Below are 14,422 nucleotides of genomic sequence, written 5' to 3' on the forward strand. Positions count from 1 at the left end.
AACAAGAATCCAGAAAATGCATTTTCTCCCATGCTTCTTTTTGTTTTTGGCTAAAAGGTTTTGTTTTCATAGCAGCAGTCAAGCCGCAAAAAAAGCCACAATTATGCGGCACAGCTTTAGCTTTCCTTTCCCTACGCCAATCGCATGTGTGGAATCTCGTTCTATCAGATACAGATGTACATATCTGTAGATACATTTTTGGTGTATATATATTCTATTTTCCTTACCAATTTGCCATCGTGCGATACTACCCACCTGAATGAATGCCTTTGAATATCCCATGGACACCCTCGCTGCCATTTGCATTACATAAAAAATGGCCATTGGCCACCGTTTAAAGGCTGGCAATGACTTTCTTTGCGGCCCAAACTCGTTCTTGAATGGCGAAAACTGCTAAAGGCCAAATTGAAATTAACGTGTCAACGGCAACGGCAGCCAGTTGCAAAAATGGTCAAATGCCAAAAAAAGCGAACTCCTACCAAAAACCACTAATGCAACTAATATGTTTGGCCATAAACAACGAAAGCTACGGCTGGAAAAACAAGTCGCAACCCGTTGGAAATGCCTTGGCCTCGCCTCCGCCTCGCTGCTGGGCGCCTTGGTTCATTGAGGAGTGCTGCTGCCAATGATCTTGACGGCAGTGGAGATGACAGCCTGGCTATTTTCGAGCCAAATTGGTTTATGATACGTTTATATTTCTTTATTCATATAATGCTAGCTCACAAAACCAATTTTTGACACTATACAGCTTTAACTTTATTATATAGAATATATTGTTTAAGAAAATAATTATATTACATTATAGCATAGTACAATTGATAAAATTTTTATGTTAGCTAATTACTGTAAAATAAATATATAAATAAATTTTGAAATATAATGAAAACTCATATAACACATTACCTTTAACGTTTATGGTCTCAAAATAATAGACATCAGATAATCGACACTATGAAGCTAAATTCACTTCGGGCTGTGGAAAACTCAAGTACCAGCACTGACGCACGCTTTTTCCCACCGCCGTGGAAAACCGAGTGGGAAAAAGAGCCAGCACGAGCTGGGGGCCCGAAGTCGCCGCCGACGAAGCCGAGGAAAATCAAATTGCGATCAACAGGCCGTTGAGCGAGCGCAGAAAGACAGAAAGACAGAAAGAAAGGTCTATAAAAGAACAAAGCGCGCCAAGGCTCGGCATCAGTTTGATTCGAGCAGCAGCCAGAGCAAGTGGCTCCCAGTGACTCCCAGACAAGGATTTGTGGCCGAAGGACTAACCACCCACCCACCTGTGTGTAGCACCTGTCGCGCGGTGTGCCGCGAGTGTTGTTGTCGTCGTCGTTAGCCGGGAAAAGTGTGAAAAGTGCCTTAGAATGATATTCAAGCAGTGGCCCTGGCAGGCCCTCATCAGCCTGCTCTCCGTGTTGTTCCTCGCCAGCAGTTGTGGGGCGGCCACCGAGCAGCTGGGCAGCCCGCCCAGTCCCAGCCCATCCCAGAGCGCCGGGGCACGAACCCTCCTCAGGGTCTACGACGAGTGCACCCGCGCCGAGGCCGGATTCGTGCCATGTCTGAAAAAGAAGGCCATATCCTTCATCGACCGCCTGGCCCCCATCGACGCCATCAACGTGGCCGAGGGCATCAAGCTGGTGCGCCTGGAAACAGCTTCCCGTCCGCCAGCCGCCAGCGAGAACGAGCTGGAGTCCTCGCTGCCCCGATCCGGCAGCGACCGGGATGCCAAGCTCACCAACATGCTGATCGAGCGGCTCAGCTACTTCTTCAACGGGCACTCCCTGCAGGTCAGCTTCCCCAAGCTCACATCCGATGAGATTGGACGCGGACTAGAGGAAGGTGAGTGGGCAGGGTGGGATTAGGGGTTACAGTGATGGTAAAAACCGAAAAACACTTCGGTTTTTAACCAATGAATCGAATTTCATATAACACATAGCCTGTCAGCAGATTTTCGTTTAGAAAGCAGTTACTGAATACTAATTTAAAGTAGCTCAACTTTTATTGTTTTACCACTGCCATCAATGAGGGAAATGCATTTTTTTAGTAACAGCAAAAGCTCCATCTACGTTGTTTGTTTATTTTCTCCAATTAGTATCGCAAGTATGTTATTTTACCCTACTGGCTAAATAGCCAGTGATTACATCAGATCTCCTGGCCTCTGTCCCCGAATTGCCTGCAATTAACCCAAGATTTCTTGGGTAAACAAATCGATCCACCGCACAGCGCCAATCATCACTTTCTGGGGGCGGTCTAATTGCGGTTACCGCTAATACCCCAGTATTCATTGCGCGTAACAGTGACATAATTTGACTCCGGCTATGACTCTGGCCATATCGCCGGCAATTTCCAGGTGCTTATTAGAGCCGAGAGAGCCGTGATAGTGGTCCAAAGTGTGTGTTTATCTCGGGCTGGCAGTGACATTCGCAACTGCATCGTCAGCAACCGCTGGCTGGCCCACTTCCTGGCTTATCATTTCTGCATTGTATGTAAACAGGGTGAGTGGGCTGGCCGGGGGGGCGAAAGAAATGGGTAGAAAGGCGAGGAGGAGGGAGGGGTCACATTGTACTGGCTCTGGGAAAATGCGCAATTGTTTTTAGTTTTCGTTATTTTATAACGCGCACACGAGAAAACCCGTTGAGCAACTCAGGACTGACCCAGAAACCTTAACAACGACATCAGCCAGACAGACGGTGGCGACAACGTCGAATATAAAATGTCATGCCAGAATTTCGTGTTGTCCAAAAACAGCCGAAAAACATGGCATGCGCTGTAGCTTTGCCACCACGAATCTAAGCCACTCTAGATTTAATTGTCAAGTCAAAATGCATTCAAAAATTGTTACAAAATCGAGAAATTAAATAAATATTCGGTATGAGGATATTATTTAAAAATAATGTATAATATTCGAAATAAAGGTAAATATCAATTAAAAAGCCTGTGTTACTCGGCTACCTAAATAATCCAGATTCAAAACCCAATATATAAATGCCTTATATTACATAAACTATATTTGAAGTTACTTATCCATATCTCCAGTATACGTTTTCCCCAACCTTAAGACCAAGTAACTAAACCCTAAAAGGGCAGAGTAGCACGCTCTAAAAGCAAAAACTAAGCCATGTCTAGATGACATGACCATGTCAAATGCAATGAAAGTGGCGACCACGTTTCTCCGGCGAGGCCACGAGAAACAACTCCTCGACTAGGAGGCCAGTGGCATTGGCATTTCCATTTTGAATGCGGGCTGTCGTCAATTACAAATTACAAATTTGACACAAGCACTTAGTCAGCATCCACATCAAGATCGCAATGCAGGCGATGCAAAGAAAAGTGAACTTACTTTCACGCCTCATGAAGTTTTTCTTTTACTTTCAAATCATTGATCAAGATTTTTAATCGATGCGAGGAGCTAGAGTCAAGTTGGCCAACACTTTCTCAATGGCACAGCCATTTTTGGCTAATACTGGCTCGATCGACTGAGATGCCTGTTTAAATCTGGTTATGACTTTCCGATCATCGATCTTTTGGGCAGCATTAGTCGCCATTTTCATTTCCATTTTCATGTCCATTTCCATTTCCATGTCCATGGACGTGCCCATGTCGAAATGCAATTTTACCAAACAGCCAGCCAGGCAGCCAGGCAAGTGAAATCGCCCGCAGTGTCCCTAATGAAGGCAGCAAAATGAAAGCCACACACGGTGCTGGCAATTCGGAATGCCAGAGCCTCTTTCAAAAGGCGTCTGAGTTTTCCCTGGGAAAATATTCCCATGCAGCCTTTGGTTAATTGAGCTGGCACTTTCACCGTTTCTCCAAATTTGCAGGGGTGCCATCCAAATACCATATCAACTTGGAAGATCTTCTGAGATTCAGATACTCGAACTATTGTTTTTGCATGCATTTCCTAGCGGTTTGTTTGTTTTTACTCATCTTTAAATCATCTTTCAGATAATATTATTATTTAAAATACTATATGAATGAAACCACAAATTAACAAATTATCCATATCTTTTGCAGGTCGCGGTAAAATGAAGAAGATGATGGGCATGATGATGATGGGCATGGCCATGAAGATGATGGGCATGATTCCGATTGCCATGGGTGCGCTCTACATCCTGGCGGGCAAGGCACTGATCATCTCTAAGATCGCCCTGCTCCTAGCGGGCATAATCGGGCTGAAGAAGCTGATGTCCGGCAAGTCGTCAGGCGGCAGTTCTGGCTGGTCCTCCGGAGGCGGCGGAGGAGGCGGTGGCTGGTCATCCGGAGGCGGCGGCGGAGGTGGCGGTGGCTGGGACCGACGATCCCTGACCGAGGCCCAGGAGCTGGCCTACCGAGCCCACCACCAGGAGCAGGCGGCCCACGCACAGAGCCACCCGCAGCTGCAGCATCTGCAGCATCTGCATCCGAAAGCAGCTGCGCCGCAAGTGACCAAGTCGTAGGACGGAAATCCAGATAGATAGGAAAGAGCAAGAGGAGTGGAGGAGTGACCCCAAGTGTTACATAGCTGCATTTATCTTGTGGATAAATCACGGACGGCGGACGGATTGTAATTAGATATACACACAACTCTCTTTTTGCACTTGCACTGCTGGGCAGAAAAGATGACTTGATGCACTTCCAACGGTTCACTCGACGCACTGTGGCACCTATGGGTACATCGGATGAAATGTATCCAGAACGTGCGTTCCCACTGGGCACTGCGGATTTTTTTATAATGATTAGTATTTGCTTTAATCGATTATGTTTTGTTTTATGTATCGCTCTGCCCTGCTCTGTTCTTCCAGCCGGGTTTACTGTTGCTGAACCCGGCCTCTGTATCTTTTTTTCAACCTGTATCTGTGTATCTGCAACTCACTGTGCTTCAATTCCTATGGCTAACTGCACTTGCTGTTTTCAATTACCTCTCGTACTTCCGCTTCTGCAGCCCGCTTCCAAGTCCAACTCACTCCACTGGCGCACTTTGATTAACTCTGTCTAACTGTACGTAGCCACTAGGTGTAATAATTTATTTAACTTTATTATTTATTTACCAGCCGTAAGTGTAAATCGCATGTAAGCAGCAAAGTTTTCAAAAAACAGAAAAGCAAAAAAAATGTATACAAATAAAATCACTGATACCAAGCGAAGGGCAGGTTTCTCTTGTGTTGAATGGGGTGGATGTGGGTGTGGGCCAGACTAAAGATACTCGACCAATATCATAAGCTTCCTGTAACCATTTGCCGGAGACTACTTCCGCTTGCCTTGGCCAAATCCCAATAAAACTTGGCCAGCTCCAGCTTCCATTAATTCCACTTGTAGTGTCCCAGGGTGTTTGTCCCATATTCGGCAACCTTATGGCCCACGTTTAATGCCCTGGCCCAAACACACAAGACAAGACAACGGAAATTTAAGCGAAGAAGCAAGTTGGTCCACAGTTCAGCTGTGTAAACATTTTCCAGGCCATGAACACAAGGAGGAAAGTTTGCCTGTGCCAGTAAAAGAACGAGAATTTCCCCTTGACTTTAATCATAACTGAACGCACCAGGAATTTCTAGAGGGCACCATATAATGAATTACGCAAAATGAATCATCATCCAGTCGAGTAATGTATGTTGCTTGCATGTGAAAATCTGTGGGACTGAGTTACGTAAGTTAAAGCTGTTGGCCAAATCAACTTTAATTAAGGATTCAGCTTGTCATTGTGTTTCAGCACTTGTAACCCGGAAGCTTGTTAAGGCGTCCTTCATTCAAATTGCCCAACGGCTGACAGTATTGCCAATCAATTCCGCATTTTACATAACAAACTTATATATGTAGAAAAAACACACGATTAAAGAATAAAGTTAAACTGTCCCTTCTCCTATAACGACGCATTTAAAATGTATTTTTTTTACCTGTCAATACAAAGAGAGAGGCAAACCAGAATTTAATTTAAATGAAAGAGATCGATATTGAAACCTTATCAGTTTGTTCAATGAATAAATTGTCAAGCCTCTTACAAAATTAACTAATTATAACCATCTTGGGTTTCAAGGTAATATTACACAAACATTGTGGGAAGTTATAAATAGTTATTGAGTTTATCTTATGAGCACAATATTAAATTTTTTTATACATAGACCTTATAACCTTTGGTTTATAACGAATATTTTAAAGGAAAGAAAAATCGGTATTTTCTCTGAATTAGGAAGTCTTTACATTTTTCCATTTTTTACTCATGCTAAACAACATTTGCAACTGTGAAACGCACCTGTTGATTCGACCCTGGAAAAAAGCTTTTTTGCATCAATTTTTTCAACAATTCCATTTAAATTTTTAAAAAATTCCCCACTGAACAGTTAAGTTTGCTCCCAGAATAGTGATTTCCTAATTTGGGTCGCGGAGCACCCAAGAAATCCGAGATACTTTCTCACCAGAATTGGAACACGTTCTTAATAGCCAGAAATTAAATTCCAGAATTAAATTAAATTAAGTGAGCCAAATCTTAAATGGAATATATTTTTGTAGCGTTTTTAAACTATGAGATCCGAAAATTTAAAACCCTCCACTAAGAAACATTTGTCATGAAATTTTAATTTGACAATGGGCAGAAACATGTATCTTTTGTGGAAAATTCTTTTTATAGCAATTTATATAATTTTTATAATACGATCTGCTTAACGCTCAATGATACCGTTTGCTATGAAGTTCACAAAATATTATAATAAGTAAGCTGTGGTTAATGCATATTATGAAATATAAATAAAAAAGTTAAAAAACCGGATGGCCATAAAACCCATTTAATAGCTGCGATTAAATCTCAGCGTATGCAGTATAATGGCTTCTTCTGAAGGTAAAATTAGCCTTCCATTTAAAATAAACACATCATGTTTTAAAAGTCCGAATTAAAGTTAATTTAAAAGTTGATATTGGAAAATATCGATAACTAAGGCATTCTGTCTTACAGACATTATGGTAATTGGAGAATGTGTCCCATACTAATATAGAACCATCAAGAATGGAAATAATTATTGGTAGGGTTACAAGGTAAAAAAAAACGCTCTTTATTTATTTAAATAAGTTTTTTTTTTGCTTCATTTGTGAGTTCGCCAAGCAGTCTGCGGATCATCTCAAACTAGTTTCGCTAACTTGGAAATAACTGGCATTAAAAGATTCGGGTTACTTGGCTACGGAATGTTTTTTTTCAGGTACATAAACGAGTTTATATCCGGACTACATCTACATGGAGAGTGGTTCATCTGCTCACTTCGTCTTCCACCATCCGGACTGACCACCGTAGCCACCAGCGTAACTGCCTCCGTAGCTGCCGGAGCTCCAGCCACCTCCACCGTATCCACCTCCGTAGCCGGATCCGGAATCGGTGATCACTTTAATAATTTTTACAGTGCTGCCACCGCCGTATCCACCTCCGTAGCCACCTCCGTAGCCACCACCGTGTCCACCTCCGTAGCCACCTCCATAGCCACCTCCGTAGCCACCACCGTGTCCACCTCCGTAGCCACCTCCGTAGCCACCTCCGTATCCTCCGCCGTAGCCACCGCCAGCTCCGGAATCGGTGATCACTTTAATGACCTTCACGGTGCTCTCGCCTCCATAGCCACCACCTCCGTAGCCGCCGCCGTAGCCACCACCGTATCCGCCGCCATAGCCACCGCCACCACCACCACCGCCCTTGAGCAGACTGAGGAGACCGGCGTTGGCGGTTGCCAGGATGGCTGCCAGAGCCAGAAGACATACAAATACCTGTAGGATATCAGTTTGTGTTTAATCCTTTCAAGAATCATTTTCTCAGGCAATACTTACTTTCATTGCGGACTGCGAACGCTCGAGAAGCACAAGTAGAACTAATGCCAAAAGCCAAATTCGCTTTCGATTTAAAGCTGCCTGACTGACCAAACCCCATCAAAGGTGGCTTAGTGAGTGGCTATGTGTCGCACACGCTTCACTTCCCTCCAAAAACAAGGTCTTTTGACTCATTATAGTGACTCCGCAATTAAGCAAAACTTGTGCAGCGCTCTGATAAAAGCCGGTGTGGCCGGGAAGATTCCCGAAATCAAATTTATGATTTCCATTAAAGCTGTGCGTAGGAAGAGTTTTGCGTTGAACTAGTTTTACGGCTGAGTTGACCTGGTTGCCAACAAGAATTGCCAATAGAATGCAAGCTGTGATACAAAATCAAAATTTAAATAAAAAAGAAGACAAAACCTAATTAAAATGTTAAATCGTTGAAAACAAAAAATGCAGATCATAATATAATGCGATTTTATATATTACGAACTGTAATTGTAATTGTTTTACATACACTTAAATCTAATTAAATGTGCTAATTAAATGTGCTATTGAAGATTTTTATAAATAATGTACAAAAACATGAAGTCAATTGAAATAAAGAAATATTGAGCACATATTGAGTTAAAGAAACATAGAATATGATCTCAGTGTACAAATCGTCCAAAAAATGCAAGACTGTTGTCCCAGTTGTTAGCTAATCATAGTCACCAGTCGAAAAAGCAGTCACATGCAAATTAGGTAAAATAAAAAATAAATGCTTTAAATGTCTTTAGTTTGATCCACGCCTGATCATCTGTTGGCAGCATTCTCATAACATACATGAGAAAACCAAACAATGTCAAATGAAATACGGGTTTCGGACGCGTGCAGACAATGAAAGAAATAAGCTACAGTCACTCCATTATATTCGTAAGCCATCCGAATGTGGTCCTTTGGACACTATCAATCATGGCTAGCTGTTAATGGCCAAGCTCTGAAAGACATTTCAATTGCCATTCAGTCTAAGCCACAATTTGCGCCTGCAAATGGCCCACAAGCCCCCATCATCACATAGGCTCTTTCACTTATTCAGTACCATAATTCCATCCCATACATCATTCTGAATGCGGATAATGGAAAAATAAATCCCGAATGGAACTCAAACCGAGTTGTAGGCTGCATTCGGCTGAGGATTGCATTGAGATTTATCCCAAACTCTGGCCCTGGTTCGGAAATGACATCGCCTGTGCAGTCTCAAAAAACTGTGTTTAATAAACACTGACGCGAATATGATTTTTTATTTACTTATATCTGCAAATATAACCATATTAGGCGTCGAAACTTGCAACGCACTAAAGGGTAAAATGTTTGTATTTATTTCCTTGACCAGTATTCACAGCCTAGTCAATATAGCCATGTCCTTTTATTTGTCGGCCTCTGTTTACGCATGCAAATTTCTTAAAAGGTAGTAAACAATAAAAACGGTCCGAATCTGATAAGACAAGGTATGCTACTTAAGATACTTATTTTCTTGCGACTGTCTTTTCAAAGGTAAGCCCAAAAGTTAGCTTTACAGAAAGGCTTAAGCTGCGCAAACCGTTGAAAAGTCGGCCATATTCGTAGCCAACTTGTAAAAAAGTTATAAGGTGTCGCCCAACAGTATGTAACAGTAGAAGGAAAAGCAATAAGTTAAGTGCAACGTTACAGAGATTGCTGCAAAAAGTCAACCTCTTTCGCCCACCGATTCACCTCTTAGTGCCCATCATCCACTTGGGGAAGATTAAACACACGGCGGCGAGGTGCATAACCCGCTGGCATCTGGTGGCAAGTTCGGAGAGGGAATTAGCACGCACAGACCTGCAATTACTCGAATTTACCCATTGGGTACACTTTCCCAGGGCCAGAAACCTATATAGAATAGTGCAACAAGTGCAAGGCCACCAGTTGGACTTGTGCATGCGAACGTGCAACAGGGCATCAAGGTGGCAAGGTGGTGAAAAGTGAAAACAGCCGAAACTCGCCTTTAAAGCATTGTTTTCTAATTAAAACTGACATGCCTGAATGGGCTTAGAAGCACGTGTTGTGCTCCCTCGAGCGTTAATCTTCGATCTGCCAATGAGACGCCCGCTTTTCATCAGTGAAAATTTACATAAGTGGAAATTGGGAAGTGGACGGTGGTCGGTTACCTCCACCCAATCCGGTTACGCCTGACGGGCTAACATTCTGCATGTGTACACTCCAAAAAGCGTTCATCAACAAAGTTTCAGATACTAATAAGACAATTTATGGTAATAACTAAGGTAGTCAAATCTTACTTTAAGTAATAGTAACAATATAGGTTAAGTATAAATCAAATAGGTTAAATAGAATCAAAGAGTTTTCTGAACCTGATTATGTTACTCAAAAACCCGGTTTTATATAGGTTTTTGAGTTATTTTAAATGAATTTAAATTTTAAACCCATTTTAACTGCCCTATTTCTCTTCGTGTGGGCCAGGTAAAAGTCTTGATTGTGAAAATCTATCTGGGGGATCAACTGGGCGCTTGACCGCAAGCAAAAGCCAAAGCATTTTTCGGCGAAAGGCCGTAAAATCGCTCGACCAGAGAGCACCATAAATTGTCGAATGGCCCGTAGAATTTGGTCTACAAAGATCTCGGAACACTCACCTCCTCACAGTTCAATTCTTGACGGCGTGCGGAGTGCGTGTGTGAAGTGGCAAGCCCAGCCGAAGGATCCGCAGGAAAATTGAATCAACAATGTGGCAGCGACAGGTGTTGGTGCTCGGCATTTGCGGGCTCATAACAATGGAGGTGGCGAGGTGCAGCGCCAGTCGCTTTAATGGCGCCACTTCCGCCGGCAACCAGAACCCGCAGCTAAAGCTGGAGATGAATGCTTGGCAGCCTTTCACCCAGCACAACAATTGGCTCATCCTCCAGGCGACAGCACCCAGTTCCATGCAGCCGGAGCGAGCAGAGATCCGGGAAAGGCGAAAGGAACCGGAACGACTTCCTGTCAATTTCTACGCCTACAACCATCGCTATAACGAGAGCTCCCCAACGCCGGGCGGAAATTACAAACCGAATCCTCCCAACGATCCATCCAGCTATGTTCTGGCCATCAGCCAGCAGATGCGGCGGGGCCAACTCCTCCGCCAGCTGCCAAAAGCGGAGGATGTCGAGCCGGAAGTTCACAAGGTAGCTGCGACTTTAACCCACCCGGTTAATGGTGATGACGATAATAATCAAGATGATGAAAACAGAATCCTTCCCGGGGGACCAGGAGATGGCGAACAGGCGTCGCTCCGGGGTGTGGAATCCTACTTGGCGCCCTTTGAACGCGCCCTGGTGAAAGTGCGCGACTTCTGCGACGCCCTAAGAAGCGTGATTAGCGAAGAGGCAGGTGGGTAAATTTAATGAAAACTTTATTAAATGTGGTCTAAATCCAGGAACAGTACATGGATTAAAGCGAATTTTTATTTTGAAATTGGAGTGCACAACAACATGAATTTTAACTAAACAAAACTGGAATGGGTTTCCTTGCGAATTCAAAGAGTAAATAAACTGCTGCCGAAACCTTAAAGGAATCTTGCACTTCCAAATTATTCCTGGCTTTTCAGATGAGTTTCCATTTTTAAAAACTATTTCAAACTTTTTATAATTTGTAGAAAGGGGGGGTATAATAAAGCCCAATCTCAAGGATTTCCAAAAGCATTTCGATAAAGTATAATTTAAAATATTCCAAAATAATAGTTAGAAAAAAAATATACAACCAACTACGTTTAGCTTCAATTGACCATATACAATATTTTAGAAAGTTATGTCGTGCCAGCACTAAAATGTTTCAATAACATCTAACTTAAAGGGTTTTAAGTACATTATTATTAGACATCTAATGGGTTAAGTACTCTTACTATACTCATTAATTTTCTCCCTTTTCCTGGTTGACTTAGCATAGGAGTTTTAAATTCAATGATTCTTGATTATTTTCCAATCCAACCCATGCGGTCATGCAAGTGACAAGCAACAATAACCTCGGGGCGACTGTGACTGACCATTTAATTACGTGGCTAACTAGTGTTTCCGCTCCTCCAATCGCAGATGAGACGGGTTCAAATAAATTGGATGCCACCGCAGGAGAAGGAGCAGTCGCCGTACAGCCACCAGGTTCAACTTCAAAGGAGCTCCTTGTTCAAGGTCGCTTTCAACGCCTGGCATCTGCGTTATCCGAGGGCCGCAAGCTCAAGAAGCTGAAGAAGAAGATCCAGAAGCTGTTTTTCCCCCTGCTGATTGCCTACAAGCTCAAGTTCCTCACCCTCATCCCGGTCCTAATCGGCGGACTCACGCTGCTCGTAGGCACCACGGGCCTGGCCGGCTTCTTCTTCGCTCTCTTTACGGCTGTAATGAGCCTGAAGAGCTCCGGAGGTGGCGGCCATGCCAGCAAGTCACTCGTCTTGAAGAAGCTCTGATGAGTGCCGCCTTAAAACCCATTCAGATTACCTATTTGGGTAGAGTTGGCCCACTGCTCGGCCAGCATTGATTTGTCCGGTCGGTCGGTGGCTATAAACAAGTGACGTCGCCGATTTTCAGCGATAACAACGACGCGCCCGCAAGTGAAAAGAAGTATGTAAATAACAACAAAATCACCCATTAGTGAATTTTAAATACTCTGGTTAAATACTGGTACCTTAGACACAGTCTTTAATATAAATGACAATTATTTGCAGCTCCATAAGATATTAGAGCTTTACGAAAACTACAATTTCTTTTTTAGCCTTCTAATTTTTGGATACATTTTTCTTATGTTAAACATAACACGGTTTGGTTTAAGGTTTTTCTCTTCATAAAGTCAAATTATTAAATTTTTGCATAGATGGGCTGTTAATTGTAAGTATTTATTTGTCTTAAAATTTTAAGATTTGAAGAACAAGTCTCTGTAAACTTTAAGATGATCGATCTTGTCGTCTTTAATTATATTTTACTAAGCATTAGGTACCATATTCTTCCTAAATCTTTACTAATTCGATCCACTCACCTATTTATAAATTAATATGCAAAAATTGTTATAATATTCTCTATTTCTAAGTTATTTTTCATAATATTCAGGACGTGCTTACCGTTAAATTATTGTCATGTAAATTCAGTACAAAACCTAAAAATAAATCTTAAATTAATTGTATGTGTACCCAAGTAATTAAACACTTAGAACCCTTAAAGGAAGACGCATTAAACGGGGTTTCCAAATTCCCAATAATATCCATGCAGCGTAGTGTAACTTTAAGCAGCAACCGGATACCAAATACAAATACCGCTGACACCCGAGCTGCGATACATTCCGCAGACACTTTGCAGTTGGTAAGTCAGGGTTTTGGGCATGAAAAGTGACGACAGCAACGCGTTAACGAATGTCGACTGCTGACTGCGATTAGTTCCGAGACACGCGCTTGCATTTGAATGTCTTTGGACGCCCACTGAATATATAGAGTCTATACTCGTAGTGGAGCTGGCACACAGGCACCAGAGTTACACATGTGTGGGCCAGCCAGATGATAAGTCCATTTGTCTCGTCTGGGCCACGCCTAATTCAGTTTGGACGTTATTCAATTTCCCGTCCAACCTGTGCTTCCATCTAGGCAACTTGTGTAATTGCAGAAGCTGTCTTCGCTGCCACCCTAATATTGGTGAAATTTAATTAATCCTATTACATTACATTATATACATTGCAGGCCATCAGCCAGGGGGCGTTGTCGGAAATTTACATAAACACGGGGCTCACGGAAAGCCTTTAAATGGAATCCAAAATATTCTCAAGGACTTCCATGTTAGTGACCATGTTATTAATGAATTTTTAATATCATTTTCATTGAGTCTGCTCTGGACACACAAATTTCATTGAGCGCACAGTGGTTCCCATGGTATCGGGAAAGCGGCCAAAAATAATTTAGTTGAGGTAGACACTTGAAACTTAGCACATTTTCTTATTTTTGTATATGAAAAATATGAACGATCAGTTTGAAATTAAGTAATGATACATTTAAAGTCAAAATTTGGACTTTGATTTTTTTATTTTTGGCCTATGGGGGAACCACTGTGCAGCGGTAGGTTCATTTTAAATCGAAATATTAACTTTAATTAATAAGGCAAACGATGTGGGCTTAATTGCGGGTGTTTTTAAGTTTAGATAAATAAAGACTTCCAAAAATAACTTTTAATTTCACATCTTATCCTAATCGAATTTAATGCAAGAGTATAACTTGATGGTAGGTATAAGTAGGTATGCCACTAAATTAAAATGAACTTCTGTATTTCCAACTTGTTTTTGACAAAGAAAAGCAATTGCAGAGCATTTCCACCATAATGCTTTTCCGTGCACCAACAGCATAGAAATGGAAAAACCTGGCTGCCAAACAAAAAGAGCAAGTGAACCGAAGCGCACAGAGAAAATGCCTTCCGACGATAATGAAGAGTTTTTACTTGTTGATGGTGATGGTCGGAGCAATTGACCCCCGACAAGAGCGGTGCACACAACCCAGTAACAAGCACAGTAAACACAGTTACAGTGAAACGTCGGCGGTGAGCCGTTCATTAAGGCAGGGAAAATTTAATGTGTCCGTTCACGCTCAAGTAAAACTGAATCGGCGGTGCAAAACAGAATCAGCGAAACCAAGTTAGAACACTTC

General features: G+C 42.4%; 3 protein-coding genes across 5 annotated transcripts; 2 read left to right on the forward strand and 1 right to left on the reverse strand.

Moving 5' to 3' along the window:
• Window positions 1–1,181: 1,181 nt before the first annotated feature.
• Window positions 1,182–5,123, forward strand: LOC117145102. The gene is made up of 2 exons (XM_033310622.1): window positions 1,182–1,839; window positions 4,015–5,123. The coding sequence occupies exons 1-2, from the start codon at window positions 1,365–1,367 to the stop codon at window positions 4,434–4,436; spliced, it is 897 nt and encodes a 298-aa protein (XP_033166513.1). The 5' UTR covers window positions 1,182–1,364; the 3' UTR covers window positions 4,437–5,123.
• Window positions 5,124–7,000: 1,877 nt separating this feature from the next.
• On the reverse strand, window positions 7,001–7,857 carry LOC117144155 (acanthoscurrin-1). The gene is made up of 2 exons (XM_033309188.1): window positions 7,780–7,857; window positions 7,001–7,719 (listed from the first exon to the last, which is right to left on the reverse strand). Exons 1-2 carry the CDS (start codon window positions 7,783–7,785, stop codon window positions 7,219–7,221), a joined length of 507 nt encoding a protein of 168 aa, XP_033165079.1. The 5' UTR covers window positions 7,786–7,857; the 3' UTR covers window positions 7,001–7,218.
• A 1,853-nt stretch (window positions 7,858–9,710) lies between these two features.
• Window positions 9,711–12,663, forward strand: LOC117144077. 3 transcript variants are annotated; one of them, XM_033309087.1, is made up of 3 exons: window positions 9,711–10,046; window positions 10,243–11,145; window positions 11,844–12,656. In XM_033309087.1, the coding sequence occupies exons 2-3, from the start codon at window positions 10,503–10,505 to the stop codon at window positions 12,209–12,211; spliced, it is 1,011 nt and encodes a 336-aa protein (XP_033164978.1). In that variant the 5' UTR covers window positions 9,711–10,046; window positions 10,243–10,502; the 3' UTR covers window positions 12,212–12,656. The 3 variants fall into 3 exon arrangements, with proteins under 3 accessions (XP_033164978.1, XP_033164979.1, XP_033164980.1); XM_033309088.1 differs by having other exon boundaries at window positions 9,711–10,034; XM_033309089.1 differs by lacking the exon at window positions 9,711–10,046 and having other exon boundaries at window positions 10,882–10,940; window positions 11,006–11,145; window positions 11,844–12,663.
• The last annotated feature ends 1,759 nt before the right edge of the window (window positions 12,664–14,422 follow it).

The sequence above is a fragment of the Drosophila mauritiana genome, chromosome 3R (assembly GCF_004382145.1).
Source record: "Drosophila mauritiana strain mau12 chromosome 3R, ASM438214v1, whole genome shotgun sequence".
Lineage (NCBI taxonomy): Eukaryota > Metazoa > Arthropoda > Insecta > Diptera > Drosophilidae > Drosophila > Drosophila mauritiana.

Bases quoted from the DNA above. Each gene is read 5' to 3' on its own strand.
- LOC117144077 (XM_033309087.1), top strand. From the start codon at position 10,503: ATGTGGCAGCGACAGGTGTTGGTGCTCGGCATTTGCGGGCTCATAACA. The intron at 11,146-11,843 runs GTGGGTAAATTT...CTCCAATCGCAG, and splicing joins CGTGATTAGCGAAGAGGCAG to ATGAGACGGGTTCAAATAAA.
- LOC117145102 (XM_033310622.1), top strand. From the start codon at position 1,365: ATGATATTCAAGCAGTGGCCCTGGCAGGCCCTCATCAGCCTGCTCTCC. The intron at 1,840-4,014 runs GTGAGTGGGCAG...TATCTTTTGCAG, and splicing joins TGGACGCGGACTAGAGGAAG to GTCGCGGTAAAATGAAGAAG.